Here is a 14,126-nt window from a genome sequence, read left to right as displayed (position 1 = left end):
ATGTGAACATCATCTGGCCCTGGGACAGAGGATCCAGATGAAGTGAGAGAAGATCTAGATCCCTCATAGTAAAGGCGGCATTGTAGCACTCACAATTCTGAGGAGGGAAGGTATGCCCAAGCCTCCTATACTCGTTTCCGATGGAGGAAGGCAGGGTGATAGTGGGAACAGCTCGAAATCTCTGCAAAATGGCGGCCCAAGATATTGTGGATAGCAAGAAGTTCACAATGACTTCATGTGCTACTGTCAGGCCAGAAATTGGGAAATGGATCTTAGTCCCAGAGTGTCGTCAGAGGTTGGCCCACACGATGGAGGAGGGAGGGGAACTATTAAAAGATTTAGTGAATGAAATCCAGCTAGCTTTTTTGTTATCCCAAAGAATGCGATGACATTGTGCATACAACTGTTTATAATGAATGCAGTTTGCCATTGTAGGATGATGATTAAAAATGCGGAGAGCACTTCTCCATGTGCGAATAGCATCACGACACACCTCAGTCTACCAAGGGACTGGGACACAGCATGGTAAGGAGGAAGTGCGAGGAATGGCACATTCTGGGTGGTAAGGATAACGTTTGTAAGATGTTCTACCTGGTCATCAGAACTGGGGAAACAATGTTTATCGAAGGTCACCAGGGAGGAGTAAAGCCTCCAGTCGGCCTTAGTAAGCTGCCATTTGGGTGTGCACGTGGGCGGGGTAGGTGTCAGCAAACTGATAGCACACGGGAAATGGTCGCTCGAGTATGTGTCAGAGAGAACGGACCACTCAGGACGATGGGCAAGCTGGGCAGAGCAGAAGGATAGATCCAAATGGAAATAGGTGTGCGTGGATGCTCCTGTCTTAAGGCAGAAGATGTTAAGTTGACTGAGTTCAGCCAAGAGGGCACCTCTCCCACAGGTTCTGGGAGAACCCTAAAGGGGATGGTGCACATTAAAGTCACCGAGCAGCAGAAAGTGTTGAGGTAGCTGTGCAATAAGCAGAAGGAAGTCTGTCCTGGTAACATTGAATGATGGAGGGATGTAAACGGTACAAGGGAAAAGGTCAAGTGAGGAAGGGAAAAGTGAACTGCAACAGCTTGAAGGCAATTATTCACAGAGATGGGTTGACTATGAACATCATACCGTAAGAGCAGCATGACTCCCCCACAAGATGGGATGCCGTCCTCGGGGGAAGGTTAAAACGGACTGGTAAGAAATGTGAGAGCTCAAAGTGGTCATGAGGATGCAATTTTGTTTCCTGAACACAGAGAATAAGTGGATGCCGCAATTCTAAAAGCAGCCGTAAATCCTCTTTGCTGTATCGAAGGCTGTGAATTTTACATTGGAGGAGAGCCATGACAAGGAAAAAATGTAGGGCCAAGTGGCAACCTTCGAAGACACTATGTTACAGTGCAAAGAGGCAGGAGGACCCTGCTCCATGAGGTTTACAGAAGTGTCGGCATTCTTCTGTTGGCCTACAGAGTCTAGGCCAGAAAAACGGTTGGTGGTGTGCACATGTGACACGGACGTTGGCAGGGCGAGGGTATCATGTGGCGAGTTGGCGAAGAAGACTATCTGCTTTTGTTTGACTTCTTGGAGCCTTTCCAGTTGGCAGAGGAAGACCCTGATGCTGGTTGGCTGGAGAGTCGTAAGAAGTCTTTGGGAGTATTCCTTCCGTCCTCCTTGGCCTGCCAATTGTGTAGCTGATGACTTTGCCCCATGAGGCCAAAGTTTGATAGCGTGTTGCACAGCTGGAGGAGGAGATGAGGACGCTACCATGATCCTGGGCAATTTCACAACCACGGTGCTGCATTTGAGGTCATGTGTCTGCTAGGCCATGTCCTTCGTGAAGTGAGAGGTAGCAAGAACAATAATATAGTTCCCAGATGGTAGAACACAGGTTTTCTGACTAGCCAACAACTTGCAAGCACTTTTTCCTTCATCCGGATGTCCTGGACAGCCTACTCATCAAGATACATGGGACTATCACAGTAGGCGGCGGCACGGACACCATTGCAGTTGATGCAGCGGAGAGGAGGCGAGCAATCGCGCTCATGAGCATACCAACCATAGGTTATCCATTTGGCTGGGTGTCGACAGGACTCTTGAGTGTGGTTGTAACGATGACACCGGTAGCAGTGCATCGGGTTCCGAATAAATGGTCTGACTGTGGTAACTTCATAACCTGCTTTGATCTTTGACAGAAGAATCACTCTATCAAAAGTGAGAAAGAGAGAGCATATGGTCACTAAGGAGGCATCTACTTTTTTCATCACCTGATGGACTGTAATGACAACCTGATCAGAGAGGTACGTTTTGATTTCTGCCTCGGCCACACCATCGAGCAGCTTAGTGTAAATAACACCATGTGAAGAATTCAGCATTTGATACACCTCGATATGAACAGGATAGACAGGGAGGAATAAAGCTGCAAGCAGTAGTTGTGCTTGAGAATCAGGAAGTAGTCTCCAAAAGCAAAGTGCCATTGTATAAACAAGAGTAGGATTTCACAGGGCCAGTAATGGCATCGACACCTTTCTGAATAAACGGATTTACCGTAGCGAAAGACTCACTGTCCTTAGTATGTCAAACCACAAGGAACTGTGGTGCAGCTGGGAGGGTCTTTGAATCGTTAGCCTCACTCCATTTAAGTTTCATAGCCCTTGACTGCTGTTAAGATGATTGGCTCACTGCAAGAAAATCCCCCACGATTTCCAGCATCGCCAATGGTGCACTTCTTCCAACTGGGAACCCCCTTCAGAATGGGGTGCACCTGCCTTACGTGATTGTTCACACCTCAGGTCACTCGTCCCGGACACCTGACAAGAGGGATCAATCGGCAATTTAGGAAGGCGGCAGCTTATTCATCATCCCTCCGTGGGCCTGGCCTCTACCAGGGGATACGTGTGAACTCTGTGTGTCGATCCGGATCTGGAAACTAGGCATTACCCAGCCACCTATTATGCGTCAGACGGGTGGGCCGGCCTTCAGGAGCACCAGGGAGGGAGAAGAAAAAGCGGAAACTCCAATGCCAAAACAGAGGAAGGATAAGAGAAGGTGAATGAAGAAAGGAATGAAAAACAGTGGAAAGTATTTTGATACTGACTGCCGAAAATGCAGAATATATTTCAAAAAACAGCTCAGACATGATCCCCAAGGGTGGGGAAAAAGAACAGCAAGAGGATAGACGGATAGACATGCAGCATGGAAAGGGAAAAGACACTGCAAAGGCTGGGACCCTGTGGTAGCCAAGCACGAACCCATCAAAGAGTGGAGAGGCCCCGCGGGAGGGGGTAGAATCTAGTGGAAGCTGCTATGACACAGTGCTGTTTACATATTATATGGTGGGACCTGGTATCTGTCAATACTTCATGTAACCTTCATATATGGTGTTTCGAGGACTCAACAGGGTATCTCTACAAGTAATGTAACTGGCAACGAAGATGACAGGAGCCCAGCGTCCTGCTCTTAGTTTATGTTGGTTGGTCACTTTATTATTTCGATGGTCTCTATTATTTTTCTCCTACAAATTAAGTGGCTGCTTGGCTAAAACATGAGAGTGCTTAAATTTTATCACCCCACCACATTTTTTCTTTCATATTATGCCATTGCCTATGGGTATGAGAAGATTGAGTTAAGGACAGTAGTGGAGGGGGGATTACAGACGTTGGGAGTGTGTCAGCGGATAGTGGAGTGTGGTGAAGAGAGTGTAAGATGGCAGAGGGAAGGATGGAGAGAAGGAAGGAGGATGTAAGAAAGTTAGATGGAGGGTGTTAGAAGGTGCTGCTGTGAGAGAGACAATGCGCAGGACAGCAGAGGGGGGGGGGGGGGGGGGGTTGCGGGGAGTAGAGAGGGACTGGTGGCTGAGAGGGGCTTAACAAAAGTTTGCTGTGGATTTAAGTATGACCCACTGACCTACGAGGCAGAAACTTCTACATTGTCTAAGTGACATACTGCAGTGATCCGTCACATAGGTGACCAATCGCTTCTCGTATCACACATGTTTTTGGGGGGGAGGGGGGGACGACGACAAATTGCAGCGGTCTGTCACTCATGCCTGGGACCCATAAGCATACATGCGCTAAGAGCCAAAATCTTGGTCTAGAACAATTTTGCAGTGTTTGTTGTGTACTTTAAGTACTGACAGCTAATTCAGCACATCAGTCATAGTTGGGTCATGTCATAAGCTTAGAAATATTACAAGAATTATTTCAAACAATCTCAATAGTTCCTATGATTTACTGACAATGAAAAGAAACAATTCAAACATGAGAAAAATGCAAATCTTTGCTGAAGCAGGGATAAAAGGTAATGAGAACATATTTTTGGAAATACTGACAATATTCATTGTTAAACAAAATGGTGACTAAACATGTGTTATCACACAAGTTAAGACAGTATCCTGGACTCACGGGACAGTCTCTAAACTCATATGGTGTGTTGTAGGCTTGCCCTGTTCAACACACACTGAGTATTTGTTGTAAAGGTAATCCGAATCGGAATGCAGCATATCAGTTAAGTGGAGTAACAGTTTATTGGGCCAGTGGAGAGTCTTCCCTTTTATATAAATCATATGACACTGACCCTGCCTCTCAGTCCCAGACACAGTCACATTGTGTTTGAAAGCTGTCAAGAGTTTGAGGACTGCTGCTGTGAATTCATCATCTGCACCACTGCGTTCTGAACTTCTGTGGAAATTTAACTAATGTCTCATCAAACCTTCCATTTTCCATTCATCACGCCTTCGAAATAGTAAGCAACTGTGTTTCCTTCAATCAGTTTTGCAGACAGTACTACTTTAGGAGTGTTCCTCCAATTTACTCTCTGTGTCCCAGTGCAACGCATTTTCAGATTCAATAAGGTAAGGTTTTAGCTATCACTAAAATACTGAGTAATTGTTCATATAATATGATGGTCAACATGCAGCTTCTCTTTCAACACATGCAACATGACCTTCTCCGTGTGAGATTTTCCACCCTTATCAGCAAGCAACCCAATGTACACAATGCACTTTTTTTACACGACTATCCAGGTTGTTTAGCATGTATATTTTGACACTATATTTATGCCTTTTACTTCATATATGTTGTCTGAAGACCAATCTCCCCCTTCAAAGAATCATTGATTCATCTAAAGATAGGTCTCTTCCTGATTAATAAATTCCACACATTCTATTGTTGAAGTAATTTAGAATAGGTCATATTTTATATAATCGATCATCTACTATTGGGTGTTCTGGATGTGAATTTTTAGCAAAATTAATGAGTTTTAAGTCACATACCTTCCCCTGCTCATGGTCATCATTATTTCTCTTTTTTGAAACAGATTTTTCTTTTTCCGATACTCCAGTGATCAAGGGTTTTCATATTACCCATATGTAATGAAATACCAAAGAAAGACAAATATTTGGTATTTACTAAAAATCCTGTACCTGTCCTTTGTATTATTGCTCAAATGTAGTCACAGCATTATTTGTTTCATGAACTAGATGCTGGAGAATGGCTTCTGTAAGTAGTAGCCTAAAGAAATTCATAGGAAAAATGCTGGTGGGATGAATGAGTACACATTCCTGTTTTGTAAATGGATGACAATTCCTGTCATGTGGTTCATCATGGCTTGTTTCACCTTATTAATGTGTGCCAGTGTAGGTTCTTCATCATCTATGATTTCATCACAATTATTGATTCCACATATCCTTTATTCCACAGTATCGTCATTAAGACATGTTTCCGTATTTTCGAGATTCTAGCCATCCTCCTCCAACTTATTTTCAAACTCAAAATCGCTGTCTTTTAATACATTCAGTACTTAATCAGCAGAGACTTGTTCAATTTTCCTATACTTTTTAGGGTTAGTAGGTTTGGGGGTCTGTTGACTAGTTGTCATTTCAAACAATCTACCCCACAGACAACTAAGCCCATAGAAAAAAAATTATATACATATAAAACGGTAGGCACAAAATTGTTCCCGGACACACTGCTGTTTGTACACAAATGTATGGGCTAGTGGCTCATGTTTATTTCTACAAGCATCAGCAGCAGCAAACGTGTTAGGGTGGCAACGTGAAGTGTATTTGGACACTAGAAGTAAAAATGGGGAAAGGAGAGGAGAGGACAAAAATATTTGGAAGGCGGGAAAGAAAAGTAATCTGTGAAAATGCAGGGCAACAATATGGGTTACAGAGGAAAAGTATTAAGTGGGCACAGCAACAAAAAGAAGAAAAGGGTGGTGCGAGGTGATGTGTAGTGTGAAGACAATAAGGTCATTTGGGGGGATGCAAATGAACACAACTGCTTAACTATATATAAACCAAAACAATTACAAGCTTTCGTAATTAATGATAAATAATGAGCCAGTATTCTTCACAATGATATTACCTGTCGTGCTGTGGACATTCGGTTGAATACATTCCATAAGACTATTCCCACAACTGTTTCATCTCTTAGGTAGAAGATGACACCTTTCTCATAATTTTCACCTTTCTTTGGTGCAGAAGGAGCAGATACAGTTGCTGGTACTGGCATCTTGTCCTATTCCAAAGAACAAATGGAAGGAATACTATTATTTATTAGATAAATTTTAACACAACTAGACACCATAACTTACTTAAAAGGAGTCAAAAGTCAGTACACATTATACGTAATAGCAACATACCTCTCCACCTTTATTTTTTGCATCTATGGCTGATATTTTGGCTTCAGAAGTACTATCATCACATGGCTTGGCATAGACTCCAACAGTTGGCAATTGTGAATCAACAATGCCTATAGCCTCAAAGCCAACATCAGGTCCCAGATCAGACCAAAACATAGACTGATGCCAGTAATGCTTTCCTGTGCATAATGGAAGAACTATATAATTCTATGCATGGAAAATATTTAGACACCACTAATTACTAAATAACAAAAGAGGTAATTCATCTACCATCATGTTAGTAACATGAATGATCATTACACAATTTTGTAGCCAAATCACATGGTAACACTAATTTCTTAGTAAAAACATCACGACAATGAATGTAGTTTTTTAATAACTTTGTTTATGTTTATATCCAAATGATGACAAAACCGTGTGACCACCTCTTACAAAACTGAATTATCTTCGTGATTCATCACTAAACAAAATCTCATACAGAACAAGTTCAGAGGAGTTCGGCCTGAAAGGTAACTGAAGCAGACGAATGTGTATTACAAGAGAATCCATCATGATCACATTATCATTGATTCATACAAACTAAGGACTTTCAGGTCCTTTCCAAGGTCACAAAGTTTCTCAAACAACCTAAATCATACAAGGTTTAAGATTATTTTCTGAACACAAGGGACTCTACTTCGATCATACAATAATTATTTGTTCGAATGATACCACTGGAAAGTTAATCTATTAGCTCTGAGAACGGGCAGTGTAAAACATGAAATGGTGTTAAAACTAACAGATATTGCAGAAAGTTACTCGCCGATATGGTGGCAGTAGACAATGGCGCGGCACGGTAGGAATAGTGAATACCAAATGAAGTCACTACCTTGCCGCTGAGTGTCACCAGCACGACACCAAATTTTATGAACATGAGGCATGGAATAAGAAAGTCTTGCAGCGTATACACCAATTTACAAACCAGGCTGCTTAGCATATGTAGAGATGGTATAGTACGGGTGAATAATAAGCCTCTCGCCACGAAGTGCTTCACCACGCAGCAGGTCCGTTGCAGTGGGGAACAAACATGATGATGATGATGCTGTGAGCAGAATACTAAGACAGATAGAGTGAGCACTAAGTTGGCGGGAGCCCACTAGGAACCGAGTTATTGTCCTGTACCAGTTGCCAATGGCTGTAGCAGGCAGGTATCCAGCTGCATGGCGGACTTGACAGCTTGGGGCGGAATTCAACATGTAAAGGAAGAAACTCGCTGCCTTAGCAGTTGCCTGTAGAGAACTAGAAATTTATGAAGCTGCTAAGAGACGTGCAGCAGAAGGCCACCACATGGTCATGCAATTCTCTCCTTCATATGTTCAAAAAATGTGTGTGAAATCTTATGGGACTTTACTGCTAAGGTCATCAGTCCCTAAGCTTACACATTACTTAACCTAAATTAACCTGAGGACACACACACACACACACACACACACACACACACACACACACACACACACACGAGGGAGGACTCTAACCTCCGCCGGGACCAGCTGCACAGTCCATGACTGTAGCGTCTTAGACCGATCGGCTAATCCCGCGTGGCTCTCCTTCATAGGTCGCCAAAATGAAGAGTGAGAAGGCAATTCCCATTCTCTTTACTGCACTAGCTCACACAAAGCATCTACAGTGTGTTTCACGAAGATACAACGACCCTTCCACAGCTCACCTTCTGAACCATTGGAGATGCAGTGAGCAGACAAACCGGGGGTGTTTATTTCCCAAGAAAGTGTAACAATACTACATGAAATAACACATGAATTACTAAATTACTAAAAACATTAATGCAAGAAATGCATACGATCAAAATTTACGTAAACCTTTGCACACTGATCTACAAGGCTACCAGACCAGGAAAGCTGCTCAGATAAAGGACGCGCTGGCCAACACGTACAAGCAGGAAATAATCTTAATCAATGTTATGCATCCCTAATAAGAATTAAGTAAGGTTGAGGCAGTTTCTGGTTTGTGTTAAACGTTTGAGGCGAAAAACTGGCATTTTTGGACTTCTTACAGTTTTCTGCTTGTAATTCGAAACGATACACCCTACACAACATTCCCAAAAAACACCAAAATGAACATTCCCAAAAAACACCAAAATGAACATTCCCAAAAAACACCAAAATGAACATTCCCAAAAAAAAAACACCAAAATGAACATTCCCAAAAAAAAACACCAAAATGAATATTCCCAAAAAAAAAAACACCAAAATGAATATTCCCAAAAAAAAACACCAAAATGAATATTCCCAAAAAAAAAAAAACACCAAAATGAATATTCCCAAAAACTCCAAAATAAACATTACTGACTATTTCCAAAACACCATTCTGCCATTTAGCCATATTTATCACCAAAGATCTTCAATTTTTACCAGTTTGATGGGAGAGTGAGTTAGGCTCATGTTCCAACGCCTGTAACTGGAAAACAGCTACTTTAAATGAAAAACTGTCATACAGAAAATTGTTGAGCATCGAATTCAGTGCAAAAGAGCTCTTAAATTTTAAAATTCATAAAACTACAAATAAAAATGTGGAAGTATTTGCCACTAAAACTTTTTGTGAAGTCTATTTAATTCTGAATGTTCAAATATAAAGGCAATTTAGTTAGGTACCTGCCTACCTATACAGGTAACTCCATTTATTAATTTAATTGTTCAAGTAGGTAATTTACAGTGTTCTGTGTTACTTACTTGGATTTATGATAATCACTCAAAGAGTATCCAACAGAGAGGGGGGAAAACATGGAAATTATTCAAGGGGAGAAACTTTAAGGAAGTGCAATTCCTGAGGAGGAGCCGAGTAGTGCCCCTGCAAGCCACGAAGTTTACAGTCAAGTACCTGTCAGTTGAAGTGCTTTCCATGAGAAGACAGCCCAATAGCTCTTGTCATACTTCGTCTTTCAGTTAGCCTCATATCCATTAACTCTATTTGATGATGATGGAATAATGCACAAGACAAGAAAATCAGGCCTCTTTAAACTGTTCAACCCAATCAATGTTAAGATCACAAGCATGAAAGACCTCCCCCTTGACAATGGGTTCCTCTTACACTGGGTTGTGTAGGGTATTCATGAAGTGCTTTCCTCCAGCCTTGAAAAATACATGAACTATGTCAGGAAACACTTTAGATCCAACTGCACTTAGTATCTGATGGATACCCTGAGGAGGGAACAAAGGGAAACGTAAAATCTGTAGAAAGTGCCTGAACAGCCTGCACCATGTCATCAGCTTCTGAATATTTGATGAGACAATGTCACCAACTACGCCAAAAGAATGTTTCTTACTAAATGAACTTAATAGGAAATGTGCCACCTCAGTATTGACAGAAAAATTATATGATTAAGGGTACTAGGTCAAGTGGGCCACTGAAGATGCAGACCCCTTGAAACGTCACACTTTCTGTGGCTGTGACACCGCCTATACATTTTTTCGACATGGCAAAATCAAATTTATAAACACATTTCAAAGGGACGCAAACCTCCAACACATCATCTCAGATATCGTGGATCCCAAAATCACTCGTGATAAGGTTGCTGGGACAGGAGTTAAGTTCATTATGTGTTTGTACACAGGTGCCAGCTCCAAACCTTTGAATGAAATTTGTCAGCATTTTTCCAAAGACCTTTATTGAAAAATAGTAATTTCAGTTTGGCTTCTCTGCCTACTACTGATGCTCACCAGCATTCCCTTGGGGTCTACTTGCATGTACAGATATGGAGAAACCATCAGATGGATCCACTGAAATGAGGATGGATGACTACAAAAAAATGGCCTGATCCCCACTGCAACCACCCAACAGCCAGGAATCCTACAGAAGAAAGAAGGAATGCCAAACAGCTAATTCCTGCAGGAAAGTATCTATACAGTGCTTGGCTATATGCAGCAATTGCCAGGGGCTTTCATGTCTTAATACTAGCAGAAGGGAACATCTTCCTTGATTACATGCAAATCGACAATGTGATTGACACCACTGAGGAGAAAATCTATTTAGATCCCATGCCAGAAGAGGATGAAGAATTATATGACCACGTTTCCTTCCCAAGACCACTTCCCCGAAATATACAAAAACATCAAAAAATAAATTGTAAATGAATTAATAATTGCTGAAAGAATGTCGGTAAAAAAAATTCTCTCTGATCAGTTTTATATTTTAATTTAAATACATTTCCATTAATAAAAATCTTTCATTTGATTTTTTAAAACTTTATTATTTTTTTAAATTTCAAACCTGTTTATCATCATTTTGGACTAGCATGGTAATTAATTAATTTAATACTAACACACAGAACTAACTACCTACGTAGGTAGGTGGCTCACTAAATTGCCCTTAGATCTGAGTATTTGGATGAATGTGGATAATTTGACATTCAAAAGTAATACGGCTTCACAAAATAAATCTTAGTAAGAGTTTGATGCTGCAAATTCTTTCACATTTTTATTTGTATTTTGCACAGGTTCAAGAGAAATTTAAATTTTAGGGGATTCTTGTGCAGAATTTGATGTTCTGCAACTTTAATGTAGTTCTGTTGGGTTCATATTGTAATGATACAGTAGCAAATGTAAAAATGCAGCATTTATATGATGTGCTCGATGCTGTGAAAATGATTGTTTTTTCATGTTTCTACGATACTTATCTACCTCTGTGGTATGAAATGATGGATATAGTCCAAATAAAGAGGATTTGGTTTTTCATTTTTGCCTTAAAAAATTAAATTATAATCTCTTAAACAACTTTTATGAACAGTCTTTCATAGGACATCGATAATTAAGAACTTTTGTTTTAATTGGAAACAGGAATTTAGTGTCCAATATGTAATTAGAAACAAGACTACTTGCATTATTCATAAAAAAATCATAATTTTTATAACTACGAGATGTAGGTATTTGAAATTGAATGAGAAACAAAAATTGATACTGGTAAGATTTGAACCTACGGACGAAACACTGTGTGTTATTCAAGGTACTGTTACGCTACTGACTGCGCTACCAGTTTGATTCAAATCTACTAATCAACTGTGGTACATACAACTTCAAATCAGATTATTTCCGTACATTTATGAGAAACATTAAGAACAGCCCATTTCTCGGCACTTTTTAACAAGGTTATAGGCGCCCGTTTCACTACAACAGAAAGCAGCATCCGCCATTTCCATATTATGCATTAACAGCACGACAAACCGACCACAATGCTGAAGAGGCTGTGACTGTAAACGATTTTTGAAATAAAAACTATGTAGCTAAAGCATGATTAAGAAAACCGTTGATGGTTGTTAATACATTTGAATATCTTAAAGTTTCATTTAAAGTAACTTAGTAATAAGATCGTGTAATACAGAAGTAGGACCTACTTCGAAGAGCGTAACACCAGTGCATGAGTGGTACGGCTGCTGACCAATCATCGCGTTTGTGCATGTTTACATCAGGTTTAGCATTATGATGAACAGATTTATAGAGCTGTGAACTATCTACCAGATGAAAGAGCCCACCCTTCTTTTAACATGCTGTCAATATATTTTAGGCAATAACCATTTTATTGTTGGCTGGTTGGCTGATTTAAAGGCGGAAGAAGGGACCAAACTATGTCATCGGTCCCTTGTTCCTAATAAAACAATGCCACAAGTGTGAGAATAAAACGGATGAAACATATAACACAAAACGGAAAGAAAGGAAAAGCCACAAGACTGAAGGGAAGGCAACGAACACTAAAAGGAACAAAAGAGGACAAGAAAACAACAGAGAGACACTAGAAACAGAAGAGAGTAAAACATGAAAGCAGATTACAGTGGCTGGCCAACCACACGAATAAAAGGGAAAGCCAGCCACTCGGCAACACATTAAAACCTCCACCCAAAAAGCACTACGGTGGAGGACACCGAGTGACAAAGGACATGCGCTAAAACCTACATAGAAGTACAAAACCCACTCTCATGGATAAAACATAAAACTAAAGCTGCTCCGATGCAGAGGCTCGAGCAAAGTGCTCGGCAATTCGGCAATCACATTTGCGTCAGTACATAACTCATCATTTATGGTAATACCAGGGACAGCTGTTAGGGCTTGGTACCCGAAAAGATAATTGATCTATGCCCAGACTTGGGAAGGTGACGTGTGGCACCCAATGGTGGAGGTGTATCTCTCCGAACACTCCATCTTCCATTGTTTGATAAGGTAGCGAACACGGACACAGAGCCATTTAAAGGCTATGAGTTGCTCCAGGGAAGGGTGCTGCCGCTTATGCCGCTATAGAGCTCACCGACGTTCCTTAACTGCTTCAGCGACTTCCAGCGACTACCAACGGACTGCCTTGTGGCTCGGGCACCCTAAAGAGCGAGGAATCGCGTTTTCTGCTGCAGAAACAATTGTACTAGTCTCCTGTTCAACCATCATTTCGACGTTACCATGTGGGGGAGATTCAGTGGTGAGAGCAGAGGTGAAAGTTCCCCAAGTCTGCCTTGTTCGAAGCCCATCTGGACAGGCGTCCGTGTGCCTGACGCTGGGGCAGTGACAGGAAGATGGGGAAGTGGTCACTACCTTAAAGGTCGTCATGTGCTCTCCAGTTAACTACCATGAGACACAGAAATGTGTGGCGGCCCCAGTATTTAAGAGGCAGAGGTCAAATTGCGACAGTAAAGTTTTGACATCTCTGCCTCAGCCAGTAAGCATGGTACCATCCAACAAGGGGTTATGGGCATTAAAATCTCCCAGAAGCAGGAAAGGTTTAGGGAGTTGATCAATCAGTTCAGCTAATACATTCAGGGGTACTGCACCATCTGGAGGAAGATATATATTGCTGACAGTTATTTCCTGCATCATCGTTATTCTGACAACCACAGCTTTAAGAGGGTTTGAAGGGGCACATATTCACTACAGACCGAGTTTAGGACATAAATGCAAACTCAACCTGACACTCGATTATAGTCGCTACGGTTCCTGTAAATAGTCATGGAGGGCAGGGGTCCTGGAGGGCAATGCAGATAGCAGGTGTAAAGCTTAACAGATACCGTAGCTCAGACAGGCGGTGGAAAAAACCACAGAAATTCTATTGGAGGATGACATTATGAGACTGGGAAGGCATGGAACATTCAATGAGGCAGTTTATGCTTCAGAGTCACCTGCTGCCACCGATTTAATGCCTGAGCAGTCTATATCCAGTGTGTCTGAGGATCTGGCGAGATCTAGGTCCTCAGTGGACACCAAAATCTCCACCCCATCCTAAGCCGCAGCGCTTGTAGGTAGCGGTGGTGTGGGTGCCACCACAATTTCCTTGGTCTTAGGGGTTTTCTTTTTGGATTTCTCTCGCTGCTCCTTGGGTTTTCCTGACTGGGAGGACTTCACTGGCTCAGTCTCCGGGACTGAGGGTGAGTGTGAAGCCCTACGACGACCAGCTGATTTTGGGCTCTACAGCCACTGGTGGGTGTCGTCTTTCCCACTAGAAGAAACCTGGGAACGGAGTGACCA

General features: G+C 41.7%; 1 protein-coding gene across 1 annotated transcript in view; it reads right to left on the bottom strand.

Annotated features, from left to right (window-relative positions):
* LOC126094680 (apoptosis-inducing factor 1, mitochondrial) overlaps positions 1-14,126 on the bottom strand; it is a 118,290-nt gene that overhangs the window by 13,964 nt on the left and 90,200 nt on the right. The window contains exons 10-11 of the mRNA XM_049909197.1: positions 6,634-6,812; positions 6,357-6,509 (exon numbers count right to left, since the gene is read on the bottom strand). Of these exons, the coding sequence (XP_049765154.1) occupies positions 6,357-6,509; positions 6,634-6,812 (332 nt within the window). The remainder of the gene's footprint in view (positions 1-6,356; positions 6,510-6,633; positions 6,813-14,126) is intronic.

Source organism: Schistocerca cancellata, chromosome 8 (genome assembly GCF_023864275.1).
Source record: "Schistocerca cancellata isolate TAMUIC-IGC-003103 chromosome 8, iqSchCanc2.1, whole genome shotgun sequence".
Taxonomy (NCBI): Eukaryota; Metazoa; Arthropoda; class Insecta; order Orthoptera; family Acrididae; genus Schistocerca; species Schistocerca cancellata.
Note: the sequence above shows the minus strand (reverse complement) of the source record. Positions and strands in the feature narration are given on the sequence as shown.